Source organism: Leptosomus discolor, chromosome 8 (genome assembly GCF_034619465.1).
Source record: "Leptosomus discolor isolate bLepDis1 chromosome 8, bLepDis1.hap2, whole genome shotgun sequence".
Taxonomy (NCBI): Eukaryota; Metazoa; Chordata; class Aves; order Leptosomiformes; family Leptosomidae; genus Leptosomus; species Leptosomus discolor.
Genome location: NC_141398.1, coordinates 50,784,928 through 50,809,411, shown reverse-complemented (window position 1 = coordinate 50,809,411; position 24,484 = coordinate 50,784,928). Strand labels below are relative to the sequence as shown.

The window sequence follows — 24,484 nt, the reverse complement described above, 5'->3', positions numbered from 1 at the left end:
CAGCACCACAGCCTCTATTATTGTGACAATTTTTCCTTCTTGGGCAGCTGCCAGGTCTTTCAAAACCATTGGGAAAGCTTATGAATGGTAAGGCTTTTTCTCTTTCTTTTTAAACTTGATATCACTATTGCTTGAGATGCAAACTATGTTTCCAGTTTTCAAAGGAAAAGGCTGCCTCTTCCAGGATAGATATTTAAACAATCTATGGCTGAGGGTAAACAAATAGTTGTTAGTATCACAACTGGGTAAAGCAAGAGACACTGGGGAGCATGGCAAAAATTGAGTGGAAATGACAGGACAGCATGCTAAGGTAGTAGCTGTCTTACAATGTGGTTAGTTCTGTATGGATAAATAAAATATCCTAATTTGTCAGGTGCGTTTTCCTGTTCTTACTTCAAATAGGCCTTTTGTTTCATAAGGTTGAATGACAGAAGAGTAAAAAAATCGCAGTAGGAAGATGGTAATGCATTTTGAGAGATGTATCCTAGAGGACTGAGTAGGTACCTACTGTTGAGAAATAGGAAGGTTTGGTTTGTTCTTTCTCACAATTTTGAACTGGATTTATGTGGCACTTGAAAAGATCAGTGGTCAGACACAAATTTTCTGCTGGGGTGTACTGTGTTGCTGTTGTTAATTGCCAGAACTTTTAATCTGTCTTATCTGAAGTGTTAATTCTCCAGTTATGAAAAGCTCCAACAGACTTCCCATGCATCCGTTGCAAAGGATTAATAACAGTTCAAGTCTGAGCAATAGCTCAGATAACTTATTGTAAATAAGAAAATGGTCACACAGATTAAGTAATTGTTCAAGTGGCCTTGCACCATCTATGGCTATTTGCAAAACTTCTGACGTTTTCACTGACATTCTGTGTGAAATGTTGTGTGCTATATGAGAACTACTGTACTTGGGGGGGCATGGTGGGGACAGTAACACTTCTTTAAAGTGATATTCTGACCATAGAGAAACAAGTAGTTTCTTGCTGGGATGGCTTTTGCCTTGGTGCCCTTGGATAGGTTTGAGATTTTCGATCTCGGACAAACTTCATCGTGACAATTTTTATCTTCAAAGAACTAACTGAACTGCTTACCTTTTTATTATGTTATCAATTCTGCTTCAAATGATACTGGCTGTAGTAATTTGATCTTTAACACAGTTCAGCACTCCGGGATTGAGAGCTACTTGAGCTTCTTGTGCTTAGCATTGTACTTCTAAATGAAAGCAGCATCTTCTTTCATTCATTTCTTCTGAAAGAACAGACTGTATTTTTTTTTTTTTTAAGTTGCTTTTCTTGGATAATAGGTCTGTTAAGTACCTGCAGCATGAAGTGTCATAACTTAAATACTTCTGGTTAAGGAATTTAATTAGATCTTAAAATCTTTTTATCTATCAAGACACCTTACCTTCCCCAAAACCAGAACATGGGAGTCTTCAGATATTAGAACTGCAGCAATATGTTTTACATAAATAGTTTATACACTTCTGTCACCAGATCACCTATGTAATGAAATGCCCTTATTCTTTAAGGCTACAGGCAGGCAGTAGGATGCAAGAGAAATGTACTGGGACAAGCTACATAAGACTTCTCATAGAACATCAGAATTGTTCTTCTGCTGAGAATGAAATCTTGCCTTTGGCACTAAGCTGTATTGAATGCTTCAGAAGGGAATGAAAGGGAAAAGCTTTCTCTAAGCAGGAAGGTAACTTTGAATGCAGAGCTGGTATGTGTGAATTTCTACCTCTTCTCCACTTGATGCTTTGATTTACTTTCCGTTTGTCTTGGCTGGCTGTGCTACAATGCTGTTAGTTTTTTCAGTTCTTTGGAGCAGAAAAAAACTAACACACAAAACTGGTATTGGTGAACTCTGCAGCTGATCAAATGCTATATACACTGTTGTTTCTGTTTTATGGTAAATATCATAAGATCTCACACTGCTATGGTACGGTGAAAGGTACAGTGTCCTTTTCATTCTAATGCTTGCTTAAGAGCTGTTTTTAATCAAAGTTAATGCTTGTTTTGAGATGTGTTTGGTAAAAGCTAAAAAAAAAAAAGCAGCCATGCGCTGAGCTATTATGCACATCTAAGGTAGCAGCAAGACTTCTATTCTGGGGATCCCGTTCTTAATTAAAGAAGTAGCCTCTCTCTGGCACTGACTACCCATACCTCTGGATGGACTGTACAACTATCTTTAATACAGCTAAAGACCTTGATGGGTAGCCAAGACTGACCTTGCCACCTCATCTATGTTGTGAGTTTGAGGCTTTTATTATCTGTTTAGCCTTTCAGTAGATCTTCCCTTCTTGCCTATGCTTTCTTTTGTGGGCTAGTCTTCTGAGTTTGTGGAGAGAAACAAGTATTGGGAAGAAAGATTTTAAGTTGAGCTTCCTCAGGATGTATAAGCCTTACTTGGAAGATGGAAAATGTATGTTTATAGATGTGCAAATATCTATGCTTAGTAACTACAGGTGAGCTATAAGGAGGAGAAACTGAATAAGATAGAGAATGAAGGAAGATGATTTGGGTGATCTAGTAGTCTAGTAGTCCAGTCAGTTCTAAAATGTCATTACCATGAAAGAGAGAGTCTGAAAGCCTGAATTGAGTCTTGCAGTCTGGGACATTGATTGAGGGCAGGGGGAAAGACTAAGGGAGAGATCCTTACAGGAAGGATCTCTTACCCTGTGAGGGTAACGTAGGAGAAACTGTGAGAGCCAGGATCAGAAGGTTACAGATGGATGAAGCCCCACGGAGAACACATATGATCAGTTTGGAAAAGAAAATTTGGAAGTGCTCTTGCTGGAAGGATGTGGTACCAAAATAGCGACACTTGTGGAAGGACTACGAAGCTGTAAGTGTACAGAAACCATTAAAGAAGCAAGAATGCCTCTGCTATAGCTTCTGTAGGTGAGGAATGCATATAAAGGAGTTCCACTGCAGGACCAGTCTTGGCCCAGCTGCCCAAGTGCGTAGGTAGTGTGTTCTTCCTTGTGCAGATCCTGTAGTGCTTCTCCCAAGCCAGTTCTTCCTCTGTCCAGCAGTTCTGCATAGTCCTTTTGGCCCTTAGCTGACTTTCTGCTTGGCACAGGTTCTGTGCCCTGCCTTTCACTGTACTGAATTTTATGTCCTAATCTTGAGGGACCACTGAATGAGGGAAGGCATCTATAGTGAGCTTTAACGTACCTTGGCTACCTAACTTGAAATTGGCACCTGTAGCCACTGTAGCCTGCCTTTCCTTTCAGTCAATCCTGTAAAGTAACATGTATGGTGTTTTGTGAGGGCATGTGATCTTGCTGGATCAGGGGAATGATGTAGAAAATTTTTTAAATGTCAATGAGGAGCAAAATTCTTTAGGCTTTTAATCTTAGTGAGTTCTTGCTTGATTTAGTCAAAACCTTCCCAGATGCTAGTTACCAGTGAGACTTAACTCTGAAAATGTGAAGACTTGAGAGTCTGTCTGATTCACAGGAGGGATCAGTATTGGCCTAATGGGACCTTGGTTGAAACTTTAATTACAAGAAGACAGTAAAAAGCACTGTTTAAGGGGAAAAAAAATTCCCCTTATCAAGTTTTGTTGCTGGTCTAGTCAAGGCTAAAAATTCTGCTTAATCTTAATGATTAGTAAGAGTTCTTCATTTCTGTGAGATTTATAGTGGTGTTAAATAAATTACGAATTATTCGGAGGCAGTATATTAAAGGAGATCTAATCAAGATATCCAGAATATTGTGACATATTTAAATCCCATAATATTTAAAAAAAAACATTTTTGAGGGAGTAAAGATACTTTATATACAATTAGAGGCAGTATGATTAATAACCTTGGGCTCAGATTCAATGGTTTCCTTTGGGATTTGAGTTTTTTTTCTATATCTCTGGAACCAAATATATGCCTTAATTACCAATCAAACAGCCAATGAAGCAGAACTGAAGTGCAGATATATATACTTGAATTTGCATTAGCATTTCTTCCACAGACTTGGGTTAGTGAGGCTGAGTGTATCTGCAGATTTTAATAGTGCTCAGGAAGAATGAGAATCCACGTTACGAGCTTAGATTTTTCAAAACTGGCAGACCTGTCTGTTTTGCATGATATATTTATGCCACATGCTAAACCTGCAAAAGGTAGCCATTAGTCCAAATGCAGATGTGTTTAAAAAGCGCTGAGAAGATTCAGACCATTTAAAACCAGACCACTAGTTGGGCAGGACAGTGTAGTTTCTCCCCAGTCCTATTTCTTTTAAGTATGTTTCAGGAGGAAAAGGAGATTTTGATATGCAAGAAACGAATTGTTTCAAACCAGATGCATTTTAGTTGCAGATAATCTGTGAGGCTATAAAATAAAACTGGAATTGAAGACCAGAAAAGTGGAGTAAGATACTTTTGAGATTTGAACACCCACAGGTTGCTACAAAGTCAGTGAATGGGCAATGCTCCTGAAATAGCAATCCGTGTCAGTACTTCCTTTTTACTGCAGAAACAGAACAGAAGAGTTAATGCCTTCAAAGTCAGTTGGATTGGGAAGCTCAGGATTTTGGAAGGCATTACTCCAGGGTGCTTTGCCTGTCAGATATATCTGCAAGGAAACTGATTTCTGAGTTGAATCTAGGGAATGGGAAAATGTGTTTGAAACCAGTCTTTATTGTAATTCTGGATATTACTTATTTCTCATAGTTTAGAATGATGAATAGTGGGGGAGAAGTAGCTCATTGTGAAAGAGGAAAAAAAAATGAATCAATGACATATACTATTTGGGACCTCATTGGGCAGTGCAAGCATGCAGAAGGTAACTGAAAATGCATCTTCTGTGGGAGGGGGCAAGGATTCAACTAAACTAATTTGTCGCGGAATTAAATTAAGTTAATACAGAGCTCTTTAACTTAATCAGAATGTCCAGATACCAATGAAAACCAATTGATTTGGAAATCCATTTCATCAGAGGTTTACCACTTTTACATATGTACCAGCTCTCACAGGAGTCAAATTGTCTTCAGTGTTGTCTCGCTAATCAAATATGAGAGTTATTAACTCTGCTTGACTGTCTTGTGCAGTCATGGCTATCTACGGCCTGTTTAGCGTGACTGTAACAAATGGACTCAACTTGCTGTCATTCCAGCACTGATCAAGTGACTATGTTTCTTACAGTCTTCACCATTGCCTTGCTCAGATACAGCTTTTTAGCAAGCTGCTTTTGTGCTCGACTTGTGGTGACTCCAGAGCAATTGGGTAGTGGTGTTCCAGTTAGAATTGGGTCAAATGTTTAGGTGGGTGTCGTGATGCTATTTTGGAACCGATGGTGCAGAAATGAAATTAAAATGTGTAGTGGTTGTGGTTTAATACAGTTTACTAGAATGTAATTGCTCTCATATTTATTTGCCTCTCTTTCTCCTCTCTGATATATATAATCAGATATATGTATCTAGAGTTTCAGGACGTGTATATAATCTCTTCTGAATTTTTCTAAAATTGACTTTGCTTCTGTGCACATTCATTCTTCAGTGTTTATCAGCTGTATATTTTGGTCAAATACGGCAGGCTTACCTTTTTATTCTGAGTGGTTAATTTTGAAACTCCCTATGGAAGAGCTCTGAGGTAAAATACTTTTGATCATTACCAGCTGCTGTGTGCTTCATAGACTGTAATATAAACCTGATGTTCGGTTTTGGTGGGATGATCTAATGAAGTTCTCAGATTTATTTTAGATAATAAAAAATAAACTCCTTTTTTGCACATATAAACATGGATAAATTGTCAGATTCATAACCCATTTCATGTCTGCCACATTTTCTACACTGCTTGAAATGGTCACTGTATGCCTGATTTATAAAGACAATATCACCTTGATGAGTACCCAGTGTGTCACTTGAGCAGGATTCATGTCTGTATGGATTTCAGTGGAGAAATATACTGTGAGACTGTATAAATATTGTAGCCTCTTGCTCTATCACATTGTCTGTTTTATTGGTCAGATTACCTGTGGTGTAGTGACTGTGGCTTTTTTTTGTTGCTATTATAAGAAAATATCTGATGAAAAAGGTAGTTGATGGTGGGGGAAAAAAATCAGGCTAAAACCCTTTCTGTTATATATTGCTATAGGTGAATTAAATGGATTTGAGATCAGTAAATGAAATGCAATGAAATATCATTGAATTTTCCTCCGCACTAGAGATGGGGAAAGATAAGCAAAGCAATTCCAGGGGATCAGACCCAAACCAGTCAGATAAATAGTAGGCCAAATCTCCCAGTTACCCGTCCTAAGCATTAGCATGCTTGACTACTACTAGGTGTAGGAGTGTTGTTGTGAATGAATAATGTAGAAACATATCAGCTATTTGACATTTTTATAGAAAGAGCTAAAACTGTGCCCTGTGGTTTTCAGTGTATGTCTTTATATGTAGGCTGGCATCACCTTCACGTGACTTCTCTGTGGCTACATCATGGTACCCAGAAAGGGTTATACTGACTGGATGCACACTTAAAACAAAGATAAAATAACTTTTTCTTGTGATCATAATGTACATTAGCCTGTATCTATGAATTTGAAGGTGAACTGTAGCCTGGAGCTTTCATTTCTTAGGAAAGAAGCCACCTCTACTAGTGTTTAATGGATTGGGACAAGCTCTTAGTGCAGGTGCCTTAGGCCATTGCTTCCTATGCTGCTGCTCCCTCTGCTTGAACGTAATCTTAACACCTTTTGCAACTGGTGACATTATTTACGTTTGCATATGTTGAGAGGAAATTTCCTGTATTAAGTGAAAATAAATCTGGATGGGAATCCCAGATTGGGAAAATAACTGTGGAAAAGTTGGATTGTGAAAGCCTTTTTCATCTTTCATAACTTGACAGCGTAGTTTTAAGCTCCAGGAAAAAATGATGACGCTGCTAGAAAAGATCACTGATAGAGTCCTGTGAAGCTGAATGTGAAACATAGAGCCAGCACTACTGTAATAGCTGAATTTAAACAGAAGCATTCAAGTCTCATACAGGGTAGGTACATATGGAAAACTTGATCTCTGCTGCAAATTTGTTACATGTGTGTCTTCAGTTAAAAAAAGAAATTGGTGGCAAAAATGGCAACGGATGACAGAATTTGAAAGAGCTTATTCATGCAATTGGGTAAAAATCACTGGGGCACAAACTGCCTGGAAAATGACACTTAAAAGATTTGCCCACATAGGAGGTGTTATGTACATACGCTCCTTGCCACATGTAAATTAATTGTTCACTGAGTTGTGTGTATGCATACATAAAACTTCCCAAAGTTTTACTTTGGATCTAAATATTTGGAGTTCTTCATTAAATCAGACCAGAAAATATTTTTACAAGGTTGAATGTTTCCATTAGACTAGTCATAAAGAAAACATTATTCTTACTGTCTGTATCAATTGCTTCATAATAGGTTAACCAAATAGCTTGGTGCTAGTGAGCAAGGTTTAATCATGTCTGTCTTCCCATTTGGTGTCAGTATGTTCTGTGCTGTCTTTGCTCTTACATAATGCATCACTTGAGCCGTATAAGGCTTTCACATATTTCAGGATTAAATTGAAGTGTGTGGAACAGGTGAATGCCTGCCATTCTTAAAACTTGAATCCACTGTGAGTCCAACTGCATGGACACCTCTGTTTGAATGGATAGGTCTGATAAATCTTGACAAAAGTGACTTACCAGTGGTAAATACCAGTTGTCACAGGTATAGCTGATGTAAAATCTCGCTCTGTCTTGTATTTGACTCCAGTGCATTTTTACAGCAGTATCATGCTGGAAGCCACTAAGAGATGTTTATTTACAGGCTTGTCTTCTAGGTTCCATTGATGAAAGCCAAGAAAATTGCTGGCCTTTCTTAACCAATAGCTGTTGTCTCGGGACAAAAATTAGTTACGTGCATCTTGCCATATGAAGCTTGGGACACTTTTCCCAAGTTGTTCAAAAGTGCGCAGGTGTGTGCTGAGGCTTTGAAGTCACCACAAATAACAATGCGAACCTGTAAATAATCCCTTGAAGCAATATCAGCTCGAACAGGCTCTGCTCTGCCTTGTCTCTCATGTTGTGCTCTGAAAACAAGCTGCTGCTGCATGCAGATGCTGTTGTTCTGGTATCGCTGAAATTAAAATGAAGAGATGAGGCTGAGATTTGTACAGTTATGTTTCTCTTCCAAATGGTTAGCTGGACTGTGCCTGGCTGCTTGTGTAATTTCTTGTTGGGGATAGAAAAAGAATGTCAACTCAGTGATTTAAAGCAACTTCTGTCAATAATAAAGCAATAATAATTAAGCAAAACAACAATAAAAAAGAAAATCCTTTTCAGTTTTTATCTGCTAATTCTAGATAATGTGGTACCGTTTGAGTTGGCCTGGCTAATTAGTTTGTATTATTGTACAAAGAAACCAAGAATAATTACCTAAAAAAACAATGCATGTGTTCGGTATTCCTTGTATTCATTTTACAATTCATCTTTGTGTGATTATCTCGCCCCCCATCCATGCACTTGTGAGTTCTTATATTAAAATCTTTCTGTTAATAGATACCTTAGTATGTTTAATGCTATTTGCACAAATTTTTTCTATGTACTTGATATGCATGTATATAAGTAGTGATAGATGTGCTTCTGCTGTCAGCAGTGGTGTTACCCAAATGTGAGAATCACCACAAAGAAACAAAGGATTAAATTCATGTACTGTGTAGTACATGCAGCCCACATATGCGAATCTGCCTTACTCTGTGGATCCCGCTCTCAAAAAAAAAAGATACTGTTTGATCATCTGAAAGAGTGGGCTTTCTCAGTAAGTTGCTCAAACAAGGCTGGAGTGGGGTGAGGGCGGGGCAGGGAATGAGACTACCTTAATTTAGTACCTACATTTAAAAAACTTTAAAGACACTACTTCAATTATTATGAAGATAAGCTATAAACCAATAAACCAAATTGTGGCAAAAAAAGGCGATCTCCCATCCTCAATCCATCTTCGCTTTTGCTATTGTTCAGTCTGATGTGCTCAAATATTGGTGATTATTATGGAAAAAGCATTGGAACCTCATCTTGAAAATTCTGAAAAGTTGTGGACATAAGGAATTAAGAAAATTCATTTTAATCTATTGATTATTTTTTATTTTTAGAAATAAAAAACACTGATGAACTGACAGTACTGGTATAAGGTCAACCATAGTAAATATCTGTCATAGTGTTGGGGGGCTTTTATAATCAAAAAAATGGCAAATTGCCATCACTCAATTTGCGCACATTGCAAGGGTAACTTTTTAAGTACACAAATGTCTCAAAGGAGATGACTTTATTCAGATCCTCATGAACTTTATGTACAGAGCAACCCAATGTCAAGTTCTTTAAAATGTCCCTTAAAAATGGTTGCTGTTTTCAGTTTCAGACTTTGCAAAAACAGATAACGAACTGCATATTGTGCTGTTCAGTATTTTTCACCTGGCTGCGTTCTGGGCATGGTGACTGGTTAGAGTAGTTCTCATGCTGAAGTACCTATGGTACTGGTTCAGAACTGCGGCTGGCAGCTTGGAGTGCCAGGACAGCAAAAGCTGGCCTACAAATTTGGTTTCATTGTAGATGATAGTCTCACCTCTTAAAAATACTCTCTTATGATTTATTCAGGGAACACCTACTTAGTTTACACAATTTATTTTTGTATCTAAGTTAATCCCCTTTCCTTTTTCTACTTTAGGCTCTTTTGGGGCATAAGATTCTGATCTGTTGGTGTTTCAGTGCCTTCATACCTCAACTTTTGTGACTGCTTTAGATGTGTCCTTATCCCTGAATTGTTGCTGTGAATGTTTTATTCCTAATACGCTGGTCACTGAAATCTTAAAATGGGAAATATGGATATTAGAAGTTGTCAGTATATCAGTAGTAATGGAGAGCTGCCCCAGTTGGAATCAAGTGAAGTATCTCCAGTACTGGAAGCAACCTAAGAATGGATTTACTGGGAAGCTGGGAGACAGGTCTGTTTAACCTGTGTGGGCAGTGAAGATGCTGAAGCAGTTTGCTGTCAGCATGTGAGCTTCTCTAGGGTGGGCAAAGTTCTAAGGCAATAGGAGTTGTGAGTAGAGGTAGGGCAGGAAAGGATTTGGAGTAAAAATATTGAAAAACTTCAAGGTGAGAACTAGGAGTACATTTCTGTAAACAGTTCAGTAGTAACAAAATTAATCTCTTACCTAAGATATGTCAAAAAGAATTAAAAAAACAATCACATTGGCAGAATGATTTTTGGCTGATTACAGCAATGCAAAGTGTTTACCTCGGCTGACCTCTGGGCTAAGCTGTTTGTCTGAAAATAGGAGGGGTTTTTTGTACAAAGTCTTGAATTTCAACTTTCCAGATGAAATAGAATATAAATTTTCATATGAAGAGAAGAATAAAATAGAGAAAACAATCAGAATGAACAACTCTGAAAAAAGTTCAATTGCATTATCAAAAATGAAAATGTCAAGACTTTATGGTGGTAGTGGAGAAGACCATTTCTTGCCTTGTCTCTACTAGTTAGTAGGGAGTAAGTGATGAGAGTAACAAAACCACATTAATACAGCTAGCCAGTATAAAGTATGTTCAAGTATTTAGTAGGATACTTTTGTCTTCCTTGAGATACCATAAAACAAATGCTACTGTGCCATACACAGCTTGTCATAAACATGCAAATAATTTATTTAGCAGTCTTTGTTTAAAGAATGCTTGTTTCCCCGGACAAAAGAAAACCCTGCCAAAGTCTTCATCTTTATTTGTCATTAAAAATGTTATTCTCCTGTCATTAGCTTTTATTGGAGTAGTAAAGGTTTTAAATTAAAATAGGTTTTTTAGGGGGTAGTGGTAAGAAAAGCACCAGTCTGATACAATTAGAAGTGCAATTTTGCTGGTATCTTTTTCCACTCATACAGTGAACACTTTACTGATGTGTAACTGCACCAACAAAGTCTTGGAGGTGTAAATGTGACCTTGTGGCTCTATCAGTTTATGTGTATATGTAGAGGAAGCTGAAAAGGAACTGGTGTGAGGGAGGAGGAGGAAAGAGAAAGGTCTTTGATGTGAATCTAGCTGTAGGATTAAGTTCTCTAATCTTTCCCTTGGAGCTCTCTAAAACTAGCAGAGGTCTGAAAACAAATGATATCCAGCTTTACTCTGGTTGAATCACAGAGCTAACCTATGAGTCTGCATGGTTTCTTCTGCTGTAATGGTGCTGCAAGAAGGTGAATTGAGATTCTCTGAGTGGAGGTTCACCAGCTGACTTGAGTGAGTTCAGCACTAGTGTGCAGAAGGAGTGATAACACCCTCTGCTGTGGCATACTGACCTGCTTGCAAGGTTAGACCCTGAAAAAGAAGCTATGAGGGCTCAAATATCTATTATATCCTTTCCTTGTGTTGGTGGTTATTTGTGCTTTCCCTAATTACAGGCAAATCAATTGCATCAATTAGAGTACCGTCACTTCTTAGAGCACTCAATATCATTAAATGCTAAGGATGGCATAACTCAAGTCCCCAGTGGTGGTCTTGACTATGCCTTCTTGCCTGCCCCCCCCCCAATCCCACCACTTTCAGAATCAATATTGTCTTCTGTCTGCACGGGGAAGTGATTCATGTGGCTTGTTTTCCCCTGGATACTCCTGAGTGTGACTTGTTGCGTGGGTTTATCTGCTGCGCTTACCTGTTGGCAGAGCAGCCCAGGGGAATAGCCCCCAGCCTGGTACTGTGGATCTGAGCTGGTCTAGCAGAATAAAAAGGCTGTTCCTTAGCCTTTGTGTGAGCAGATCAACAGGTATCTGAGGGGAAAGGTGGGGTAGGCAGTTAGCTGGAGCAGCAAGGCAGTGATGAAGAGACTCATCACTTGGACGGACTGGGAATGGTACCTCGTTTCATGGAACAGTATTAAGTTCCACATTACTTTTCTAATGCAAACAATTTTTCTATGAACAAAAAATGAAAGTCTGATGTCAAACATGATGTATGAAGTATTTGTCAGTAAAGCTTTCAATACAAGGGTTTTTAAAACAATTTTTTCTCTATTAAAAAAAAACCAAACAAAAATATATTTAATATTTCTGGGGAAACTGTGATGCCAATACTTACGATGCATGAAGCTACCTGTATGAAGATCTGAACCTGTAAATGTGAAACTGCTTGAAACAAGTGTTTCTTCTTAGGTGTTTGTACTTTTGTACAGTGCCAGCTGTGGTGGAATTCTTGTTTGTGAAACACAAACTCCAGAGATTACTGGGAAGGTTCAAGTTTGGCATTGTGGTAGAGTTTGAGAGTTGTTCTGATATGACCCAATTTAAATGTCATCAGTGCAAGTGGTTAAATGACATGTAAACAAGGGTACTGTATACAGAATTAGTGTGAAGATTTACAAAACAAGTGGAAGGTTGAGTATTTGATTCGCAGAAGAGATTTCTGCTGGAGATGAAAGCAAGCCTTCTCTTAAGTACAGAAAATGAACAACTGAACTAAAGCACCTGGAATATTTTTGTGTGTGTTAAGTCAGATCTAATTGTTACTGAAATAAACAAGTGCAAATTGTTTGCAGCAATGAAAAGAACTACCCTGTTGGGCAAGAAGTTGCGTTTAGTCTTGCTTGTTATTATGAAGGAAAGATTTGATATTCCTGGTGACTATGAAGATTAAACCAGAGATTTATGTTAATGCAAAGGATTAAAAGAATCTTAATAACGTTTATAAAGATGCAAATGTTCGCCTGCATTTTATCTTTTTGCAGATGAATGTGCCATAAGGGAAGTATTGAAGGGGGAGAACACATCCTCACTTTGAATTGCAACATCTGGTTTAATACTGCACTCACATGGCCGTTAAGTATTAGTTGTTTTCACCAGTGTGTTTTTGAATAATGTAGATGTGATAGACTTTTTCTCCCTAAGTAACTTCAGAATATCAGGAAATGGCAATCTATGACCAACTTCAAATACATAATGCCTGTTTAGTGTATGGCTTCATGTGTTTTGGATTTTGATGAACTGTAAATTTTACTCAGTGTATTTTTTTTTTCTTGCTACTCTGTCACTTGCAGACTTATTTTCTAAATAGCAAAGAGCTTGAAATACTGACTGCAGTGTAGAATTGTCAGCCGTGTTTCCCCAGTTTCAAACTGTCCTCCCAGTGCAAACACAGGCCACACCAGCATGGAAAATCATGTGCTTTATTTGAGAGCCCTGATATATTATACATATATGTACATACATTTCATATGGAGAAATTATAGAAAAATATGATATTGAAAAAGGAGGCAATTAAGGTGAAGGTGTAAACATCACTAGCCATTTATGTTCTGTTTTGGGTTTTTTCCTGCTCTTCAGCCAATTGTTTACTAACAGACAAGTGTGTATATAAACAGAAGCCACCTGGATTTGTTATGCAATTCAACTGATATGACTGTGGAAGTGTCCCAGCTCTTAAATCAATATAAATCTTCAAAAGGTTTTGAGTAGTTAAACATCAAGTAATCCATATAGTAAAAGTCATAGCTTCGTTGTCGTTGAGAAGGAGAAAGCTGTGCAAAATACTGTTGTGTAATTTTAGTGGTAGTTCTTTCTTCATTGGAGTGCCTATCTTTAAACTTGGGGAAAGTTAAATTTTGTGGAGCACCAATTAAGTGCAAGAAAAAGTTTGCATCTTCTTCCATACTTTCAAATTTCCCAACAAAGTCATAGTCTATTAAACATGGGCTGCAAAGCCTGTTGACGTGATCCCAGTGGATATCCATACCCACTGGCCTGTGTACGTCCAGGAGATATTGAATGAACTCTTTAAATTTGACTCCAGAGCCTGTCCTTAATGCTTCTTTGGTGGCATTGACACGGTATCTGGAAATGATGGCTTTTCCAAAAACCGGATGGTAGTAATTGTTTGGATGTTCAAACTTGTCCCGAAATGCAGATACCAGCTTTTCAAAAGGTTCACGGATAAAAAGCATCTTTGTGTAAGTGTTGAGCCTATGATAAATTCCTTTGTGATCAAACCCATCCAGTCTTTTTAAATAGTTTCCATAGTGCACTGTGTTGTGCTGTATATCTTTTGTGGAAGAAGCCAGCCCATTAAGAACCATGAGCACCCGTTTCCAGTTGGAGCAGCCAGCTTTTGGTACTTCACAGTATAAAACTCTGTATTTATCTTCTACAAATATTCTAGAAACATGATAAGGAGTGATTATTCTTCTATTATTACTCTTGTATTTAGAACAAGTTTCCCTCATAATCTGCTTTCTTTCTCTTTGGATCTGATAGAGACTTTTCCACTTCTTGTTGTTTCTATCCTCAGATTTAAGTGTGGGCAGGTTGAGAATGGAACTGTTCATGGAAATCAGAATTGGGCTCTTTTTAATTATAAATCTCCTCCTCCGTTTATGAAGCCTGATGGAATTAATTTCTTCACCTTTCTGTTGATCTTTCATAGCGAACATTATGCTGCTTTGCCTTCTGTCTGTGCTTTGAAGCTTAGTGGGCACATTTTCAGATAGGTGTAATGAATCGCTCTGCTTTACCATTGCTACTCCGTCTGCTGTATTTTTTCTTAATCTTCTATCCTGATTATTGCTGGAAACACAGTCCTGATGGGAAAAATAGATTCAAGATGTTAATAAATGAGAAAGTGTTTGTTACTGTTAACAGCTTGTACAACTTCATCTTTCATACACTCTGAATTCAGCAGAATTGTACAAGAAAATGTATTGCTGCAAGTCCTCAGTGCTGTGCCTGCATTGTGGTATGTGCTTTTTTCTTGTCATCTTGTTCTGTGCTTACATGAAATTCAAATGCTGAATGAGCCTGAACTCGTAAATTCCAGTTCAGATTTGTATTTAACTGTATTTTAGGTGATGCCTGTACCCAAACATTGATAGATACTTTTGTTTTATATATGTTGTCTTTGAAATTTCCACAAGGGGTATCTGAGTATTTTGAGGACTTATTTAGTTATTCCAGGCTGGAATAATTTCCACACAAATATGGTTTGGGTCCCTCTGTGCCCCCCACCCTTTCAGTAGCTTAGTTTTGCAGTGAGGGCAGTTGTGCAGAGAGTGAAGCCTGACAAGGAAGAGAGGTTTATAGTGTTTGTAAAGTGGAGTGAAGATGTAGAGGGAGCAAAAGTGGGAAGAGGGAAGCAGACAGAACATGCAGGCTTTGTAGACAAGTAGGTTTGGTGAGAACAGCATGAATAGGGACCCTGAAGGGAGGCTTGATTGAGGTGAGCCTGGGACCAAATCAGCTGAGGCTTGATGAGGAGCAGTACAGGGTGGGAATGAAGCTGTGGCTGGGATTAGGCAAGTGAAAACAGAGTAAGTGAAGCAGGTCTATGGATAAGGGGTTTCTGGGACTGCTTCTTTTCATTAGGTGGATCTCACTGGTTAATACTTCTTTCAGCATACAGCCCAGTTACGCTCCATTACTTCCTGCTTAGAGAAGCAACTGAATTAAATCCCTGTCTACATGTCTATGCCTCTAAGACTACAATTAGGTTCTGGACACTGTTCAACTACATGTCATCCCTGTTTTGAGAACTCGTCTGGGAGCAGAGTGGCACATGAACCACTAGGGAGTATTTCAACAGAGGAAGCAGATGTAGTTGCAGAATGAGTATCACTTACCCAAAATACTTAATGTTTATTTAAAGGTTTTATACGTAAAGGTTTTATATAGTGTCGATTTCTGATTTTCAGTCTTTATTTGCTTCCTAATAGTACTTAAAATTAGCTTCAAAAATAAGATACTGGATGAATTTTAAGGTGTACAGTATGGAGATTAGTAGAGTCATGCTCTTTCAAGGTGGCAGATTAAATCTTAATTGTAATAGTGATTCTCCAAGTCTCTTTCTGTTGGCTGAAAAAAGAGATGCTACAGGTAACTTAAACTTGGGCTGTCATGGAGGTTATATCTTGCCACATCCTCCTTTAAAGGCGAGAGATTACAAAAAAGTCTCAAAAAAGAGACTTAGTATTCATTACAAAAAACATTGGTGACAAAAGAAGAGGAAAAAAAGGCAAATCATATTATTTTATAGGTGACTTGCTTAAATTGATAGCTCTTATACAAAACTCAAACAGATCAGTATTAAAAAAAAATTTAGAGTAATATGCAAGTTGTTGCAGAACTTAGGCTTCTGAAATGTTTTGCTGGCTATTCTGGTAGTGGAGGTGATGTGATGTGCAGACTGGGAAACCAATTAATAATTTGTCATACAAGACACTGTATTCAGTTGTTGGGAGTTATTGTTGTACTCTGCTCTTATCTTCAGAGGTTGTTTCTGGCAGTCAAAGGTATATTAAAGTTTTTGTCTGTAAAATACCAGATATATTTCTGTACCCTTTACAGAGTGGTTGTAATTCAATCTTACTTACTCGTGATGTGGCTGATATGTCAAGGTTATCAAATTCGGACTTCCTAGGTATTTGCACCTTTAATGACAATGGTGATGATGAACCTACAGATTTTTGGAAAACCCAAAATGCCATGATTTGACTGTCTTCTGTCAGTGTAACTCTTCATCCAGAAGGTCAGTCTGGAGCTGTAGAGATGGAGTGATGTCAATCACATCACACTTATTTCACCAGGCAGTGGCACTTGGGTAACAGCTGGCAGCTGCACAGTTGTTCCTTTGCATATTTTGCACTTGTCCTTTATGAAATACTGACAGCCCACCGCAGCCATTCACTGCTGCTGTGGGTGTGCCAACAGCCACTAGATGGAGGAATTTCACCAGTATTTTTCTGTAGTCTGTTTTTGAATACTTCTCAAAACATTCATTTGATCAGTATGATTTCATAGAGAATATTAATATATGCAAAGTTTACAGTATCTTTTGGCAATATCCGGTGTAGGAAAAAACTCATAAAACTAAAGTTGCATAGCTTATCAAATTCATATTTTAAAAGGAAAATTTGCACATCGTGGCAAAGCTTTGATGCATCTTTCCTTTTCAATGCTTCAGCTCCAGTCTAGTGGCCTTATCTGAGCCATCTCTATCTCTACTCCATACTTGGAATATGGGTAAAATTTTCCTTAGGTACTTCTGAAAACTTACTTTTTTTGGTTGCTGGAATCCCATGTTATATTTTATCCCTAAACAAAGAAAGAAATTAAAGTCATTATTTAGTAAAAATAAAAACATTAGTTTCATTTTAGCTGGTCTGATAAGGGTGTCCTCTCAGTAACTAAAAGGAAAACAGGAACAAGTTCTGTTTACGCAATGATAAATAGATCAGTGATGAAATGTAATTAATGTATATTTCATAGTAACAATACTCTATGGAAGGCCTCTTTATTTATAGATGTCATAACAATTGTGAAATGGAGTGAATGTCTCTATCCCCTTTTTACAGATGAGGAAATGTGAGATGGAGAAAAGTGATTGCTTAACCTCAGCTAAAAGGCCAGTAGCAGAATGAGAAGCAGCTGAAATTTGTGATCCTAGGTTAGAGTTGTGGAGTAATTACTGGGGGGGACTTCTTGAGATACCTCCTCCTATACAGCAATGAAGGAGTTTCCAGGGTGGAATGCAGCTGATATGCAAAAAAAAACTGTTCCACGGGTGATTCGCTAGGCAACACAGCCTGCAGCCTTAGATGTTGGCAACACCAGGGGAGCTTGGTGTGCTGACTCTAAGAGAGATAACATGGAGGGTGGAACGGAGCGGAGACAACACAGCCAGGCTCTGCGATATCACTGCTGAGACGGGACCTTGATGATGCTACGGAACTGAGAAGCTGCATAGTTGGTAGCCTAGGCCAACAGTCTCTCATCTTTTTGATTAAACTCATGTCCTGAAGCAAACTTGGTTTATTATAATCTCATTATAATACCAAAACACACCTCCATCCCAAAAGCTACCTGCCTCCCAGGTGTGACCACTCCTCACTGAGCCTGTGCTCTGAATTTCTCTAGTTTAAATCTTTAAAAGCAAAGTGAGGAAATTTTACACCAATTATAACAAAGGTAGAGTCACTCAAGCTCCACTTCAAAAGTAAAAAATAGTATTAAAAAAGAGTTTGAGAGAAGGATGTTAGGGAAGATGCCATTGATGACAAGTCACAGACCATCTTAGACTTTTGGGATCAGTTTATGGGCTGAGACTCTCTTCCCCCCACCTCCCCATAGGGACACTTTTGGGTGAGACTCGAACACTCAGTTGCACCGGGTGCTCCCCAGGAAATTTAGAAATCTGTGTAGAGTTGCTTTATAACTTAATGTGTTTTATAGCCAGGCTGTGTTATTCTCATTTGAAATTTGCATGTGATTTGTGGTCAGTGAATTTATCACCGACAATCCAAAGAACTTGTGTATCTGTTGCTGCTCCAATAAACTGCAGTATGATCAATCTAGCTGTGTGAGCTCTTTTGAACATGACCACACTCCTACATCTGGCCATGTTAGTTTCATTGAGCGCCACTAGACTGATATTGGACATGACCAGACTCACAGAACCCAATTGGGCATCACTTGGAGTCTAAGCCCAGCTGCCCCCAGCCCCTCTGATATCTGAGGACAAGCTGGAACACAAGGGGGTTAATTTTCTGCCTAATTCCTTTGCCCTTTAATGCAACAGAGCTCTAAAAAAAGGCTGTTCTTTGTGTACTTACCTAAAGCTGTGCGGTTTCTCCCCCTCCGACTTTGGATAGTATAGTACTTAATCATAGTAATAGCTTGCATTGAGTGCTATCCTTTGCTGTAAAACCACAGCAACAAAGAATGGAATTGTATGTGAGGTAATGTTTGCAGTTTTGGAGAGTCAAAACAATACAGAATTGTGTTTTGACAAATCTTCTGGCTTCTACAGTGATGTCTACCTGAAAATGTCGTAATAAAGATGTGAAAATCCTAGAAGGCAGCTTTAGCAGATGTCTAGTATGTCTTTACTGTTCCTAACCTCTGCTAAGTGTAAGTTAATAATACCGGAATTTATAATGGAAAAAATACTTAATTATGAAATTAATGTGGGGCTTTTCAACTCATAAAACTGCTATTATCACTGCCACTGTTGCTTGAGAACTTCAGTTGCTTGAAGACCTCAGTTTAGTAAATCTGCATTACAAATTCACAGCCTTTCTGACAAGGACAATTACAGGTGAAGGTATGGCAGAGCATTGTAAGTGAAAGTATCACTGGGATAGCTCAGTCCCATCAGATTAATTTTCATGGTACTATGAAAGCTCTCGGAAACACCGTGCATTCATAGTTCGCATTGTACCTTATTGCAGTTATATGATCAATCATGTTTTGGTTTTTTTAAATCAGATGTACAAACTGGTGTTTATAGTAGAGTCTGAGTAAAATTGCTATTTATTTCCGTGCCGTTCGAGCTCATCTAGCAGTGCTCATTACTCTTTTGGCTCATGTTTTAGCTTTAATTCCACTGCAGCAATTTGTTGGCAATAAACTCAAGTTAAGGTGCATAGGGATATTGTGATTCTGTGCCTATTAAAAGCAAAGGGCACGTTATTTTTACTTCCTTAGAAATAAGTTCCAGACATCTTATAGGAGTTTTAAGTGTTTTCCTAGCTGCTTCTCAAAAATGTTTAGCTGCAAAATAAAGTCAGAAGGTATATTCTAAAGAGAAACAGAGCTAATCTATAGCATCCTTGTGTGGGTTCTGGAGGATTAAAACTGATTCTGTTACACCAGGCTTTAGGAGATGTTACTGAGCTGTTGTCCAGTTCTTTATGTGATCAGTTAAAGAACCACATTTATTCTACTGCTGTGTGATATGTTACAGAGCAATGAAGGTTTGGAAAATGCTGTCCAAAAAGAGTAGCAAAAACTGAGCACCAGCACTTTGAAAGAATTGATACTAGATCATGGGTGATCTGTTTAAACCATGAAAATGTTCTGTTTGTCAGCAGATGTAACCTCTTATTTTTTGCTAACCCTAAAGGCATAACTTTAAGCCACTTGAGCTAGATTTGCGTTGGCTGCTTGGCCTCTGCTCTAAGGCATCATTAATACAGCTCATTGAAGTAGTTGCTTAACTTTAGGCTTCCTTGTAGCAGAGCTTGAAATAAAATACTATTTTCCGTATCCATTCAGAGTATTGTTATGCTATTTCTTATCTTACAGGCAGAAATCGTATATGTGTGGTATAGTCTTGAAATGTTCACTTGGTTAAGAAATTTAGTCTGGTGGTATGGGTTGGTCAATTTACTCATTTTCTATGGTTATCTTTTGACTTTTTGTGTATATGTAATATAACGTGCTTAGTAATTCTCTTAGTAAATCTCGTAATAATGTTATTACAGACAATAGTCACCATTCTGTGCAGTACCAATTTATTCCTCAAGTATTTAATTTTTGGTTGGTCTTTAAACTGGATTGAGTAGTGTTAAGTCATGTCTCATCCTCTGTCATGGATCTTGGAGATTGACTTTGGCTGTCAGTATCTGTAGGTGAGAATTTACATATTTAAGTATTTCTTCTGCTGTGAACTAATTATGCCTACCAGCGTAATTAGGGGAAAATGGTTGTGCAGCCCTCTCCGAAAGGTAAGATCATATAATGTCTACAGATTCACTCCCTTTCTGAAAGCATTTTGAGCTTTTCACAATTGAAAATGTAAATAGGTGAGAAAAGACTTGGCCAGTTATTGTAAAACTGAGCAATTATTTTGGACAGAATCAGATGCAAATATCAGAGCATTTGCTGTGTCCAAATTGTAATGTAAAATTTAAGGTTAGGGTTTTTTTTTCCCAGGCATGTTTAGTTGTGGTCATTTGTCCTGACTTCAGTGGGACCAGTGATAGCGTGTGGCAGAACCACACACTTTGTGTAATTGCCTGTTAAAAGTTGATGTGTATCTACCGTGAATACTAATTATTAAAAAAAAAAACCAAACCAAACACAAAAGAGCAAAGAGCAGTTATGAGACCTATCTTTTTTTGTGGTTAATCATGACTAGTTACATTCTTGTAGTAGTGTTTCATAAAAGTAACGTATTTGAGAGATTAATACTTTGCACTGATATGCTATACTTTAAAATATTAAAAATAAATGCTAGTAGGAGATAAGTGAAAAAAATGATTATTCATTTACTGGCTTTAAGATGTAATCAGAACAACAATTCATGTTTAATGTAAATGTTTGGTGAAGCACTTGCCAATCTCTTCAATGTTTTCTGAATTTGTGACTTCTAAAGTTGGCTTCTTTTAGCTGTGTTTCTCATGATACAGTCTGTCGCTTCAGATTTAAAGCTACATGGAAAAAACCCTCTTAAGTGCAGTGAACTCAGGGAAGTTAATATTGCACAGATCTAGTATGCTAATCAAAATCTAAGTTTAATGTTATGCTACATCTTTACTACCCATGTTACTTAGAGCTTTCAGATGTTATTGCCAAAGTGGTAATTTTTTTTTTTTTTGACATAAATAAACCACTGATGTCTGCTGCACCTAGGTGAAGTTAGTGATTAAATGTTTGGTGCCAGACATGATGATGACCAGCATCTCACTAGTGCTCAAACAGAGACAGAATAGCTGAGAGACAGAATCGTTCTATCAATTATACATAATTTATGTCAGTCTTCGTGGTGTTTTTTTCTCTTCCCCTTGTGCAACCATGATTTTCCAGACCTGAGCTTGGCCTGTGTTTTATGTCTGCTTCTGTTGTCTTTCATCAAATATGGGCGGTATGCTTCATCCAGTCCTACCATATAGTCAAACCCATTGTGATCTCTTTTTTTTTTTTTTTTTAAATGCTACTAGCAACACAATAAAATGGGCTTCATCTTCCTTGTGTAATATTATGTAGCTTTGCCTCTCTGCCTTCTCTGTCTCTGCTTCAAGACCTAATTTTGGTTTTCCTCTGGAGCTTTCCTCTGTTCTAAGACTACACTGCAGCTAAACTATTTTTTGATAAAAATAATAACTTCAAGTCTGCATCTGTGACTCCATCCCTCTTAATGGCCTTCTGTGAGTGGTGTATGGTTGTTCACTTCATCCAAACTGATTTGTGAAATACACTCTGGAAGGGCTGATACTATCGTGGCATGAACATCTGCATCATGTCCTGTCTGCACGTGCTCCAGTCTTAGGTCTTTACTCAAAGACAGTACGTACTTAATCGCAGAGTGAATAATAGACTAGTACTCTGTATACTGATTAGAATGGAATATTTTTAGTTTGAAAAAGATTTTCCCCAAAATACTGGTCAGATCATCTTTTTCCAGTTTTTTTTTGTCATTTGACATGAACTCTTAGCTTGTACAGTATAAAAGAACTGCCCATTTCTGATCCTAACTTACTCTGGTGTCTAATTGTTTACGTATTTGAATTAAATTACTCATTGAAGAAATTTAATTTTTTTTAAGATTGCTGCCATTGTAAATTATTTGTTTTTACATATATAAAAATATATAAATGTAGCATATGTATTTGGAATACTTTTAAAATACATAAACCTCTTGTTAGAACATACTTTTATTTTGAAATTGAGGCCTAATTAATAGTACAAACTTTATACGTGTGTATCTGTTTTAATTGTATGCTATGTATAGATTCTTTTTATATGTAAAACTTCTAGTTTATTTGATTAGGGACTTTTGAGGGGGCTTTCCCTAAGCTACACGCACAGTACTTAATTTTAATACAGACACAATTAGTGAGGCAAAGTAAAGAAGGCTTAGCAAAGCTGTAGCACATCTTAAGTTGTGCATCAAGAAAGAAGCAAACCTACACAGTGAAGCTATATAATCTAACTTCTGTGAGTCCCCAGTGAAGCTCCAAGTGTGTAGTGTCATTTCCCACAGATGAGTAGACTTTTACAGTGAATGCTTTGTTTAAGTGATACACTGCCGAGCCCTTGTCAAAGCTAAATGCTTAGTGACAGAACACACATCATCATGTTTTACAGAGACTTGTGAAGGCGTGTATTTCTGAGTCACAGAGGGTCTTATTTTCATATCTGTTTCACGCTAATTGTTGCAATGATAAAAATAACATCAACAAATTTTACTGTATTCTCTGAATGACAGGTTGCATGCAGGAAAACCTTGAGCCTCCTGCAATTTGACCAAGGAACTTGTCTGTCCCTCTTAAAGCAAACACAGTCTCCCTAGCACCTTTCATTTTTATGGTACCTTTTTGTATTTGGTGGCAGAATAATTATCTATGTGACAAGAATTAGAATTATTTTATTTATGTATGATTTGTAAGAGTGAATTATCAGGAACTCATTTGTAACGCAACTTTTCTGGAAAAAAAATTAGATGTTACTGTAAATATTTTATTCTGATATCCATTGCTACAGTATCTACCATGTGGTGCTTTTTTTTTTCTACTTTACATTGCAAAGTGTAATAAGTATTTGTTACTATTCCATCTTTTCACACCTGAGAAGCAGAGGCTAATACCTGTATTTGCCAAATTGATCTGATTTTTAGGTTGTCACCTTTTGAATTACAAACTCAAATATTGATTATCTGAAGCCTCGATGTTACCGGTCAAATTTTGCTCTGAAAAATTTAAATCTAGACTCATACAGTGATTCTTTAGTAATGTCTAGATTAGAATGCAGGTATCTAACTTCTAATCATGATGTTCATTACATGAGCAGATCAAGTAGCGAGATCTGGTTTACCCACTGAATACTAAGGTTTTGAGGCCCAGATTCTGCTGCACATCTCTGGATTATCAGATTCTCACTTACATGCCTTCTAAGTAGTTGGATGTGTGTGTCCTTAACGTGCCATGTGTCAGTGGACTGTGGACTGTAGAAACATTCCCAGCTTGTGTGAAGCTGGTGTAGCAGGATTGGGGACTGAGCTGCTGAGAGTAAGCTTCATTATAGGGCACATGGGCTGCATGCAATATAAAGCTGCAACTTCTTGAAGAACCTCACTGTGAGAATGATCCAGTAGGTGGGTGTGTGTTCCAGGGGAGTCCTGATTTTTATAGCCATGATGGAGAACAAACAAGGACTGGTAACTTGAGAGTAGTTCTTTTTGCTTCCGTGGTGTGATGCTAGTATTTCCTAAGATGCAATTACTGGCTCCTCTTCAGTGCTTTCTACAATCTCTGTTTTTTGGCTAACATTTACACATTTACAGCCCTCTTTTGTACTTTTCCTGCTGTTAATATTCATGCTCCTGTTCTTTCCAATATTTTCCTTCCCTTCACCTTTTTTTCCCGGTATAAAGAATTCTCAGTCTCTGCTCTGACTCTGCGATCCAGCACTTCTGACAGTGTAACAAAAGCTAAGCTTGTAATATTTCCAGAAACAAGAATGTGTCTGCATTTGATTAACTCAATTTTAATTCATCCTTCTTAATTTGAAACTTGTTTGTGTTCTATTGCTTTACCATTGTCCTTGCCAACAATGTTGATGCTAAAAAAAAGAAAAGAAACCTCTTAGAGGGTAAATCTCGCTGGGATATTTCATCCCTCTTCAGAGGGATGTTCATTAACCACAATATCTGACAGGATTGCATTTTTACTCTAATAAAAATATACTGCATTTAAACTAAGATTTATAGAAAAAAATTGATTTCTTTTTTGAGTG

General features: G+C 37.7%; 1 protein-coding gene across 2 annotated transcripts in view; it reads right to left on the bottom strand.

Moving 5' to 3' along the window:
• Positions 1–13,407: 13,407 nt before the first annotated feature.
• CHST8 (carbohydrate sulfotransferase 8) overlaps positions 13,408–24,484 on the bottom strand; it is a 144,498-nt gene continuing 133,421 nt past the window's right edge. The window contains exons 2-4 of one of the 2 annotated variants that reach the window (XM_086469464.1): positions 17,025–17,062; positions 16,010–16,012; positions 13,408–14,556 (exon numbers count right to left, since the gene is read on the bottom strand). In XM_086469464.1, coding sequence (XP_086325590.1) covers positions 13,408–14,556; positions 16,010–16,012; positions 17,025–17,062 — 1,190 coding nt within the window. The remainder of the gene's footprint in view (positions 14,557–16,009; positions 16,013–17,024; positions 17,063–24,484) is intronic. The other variant, XM_086469465.1, reaches the window with a different exon arrangement.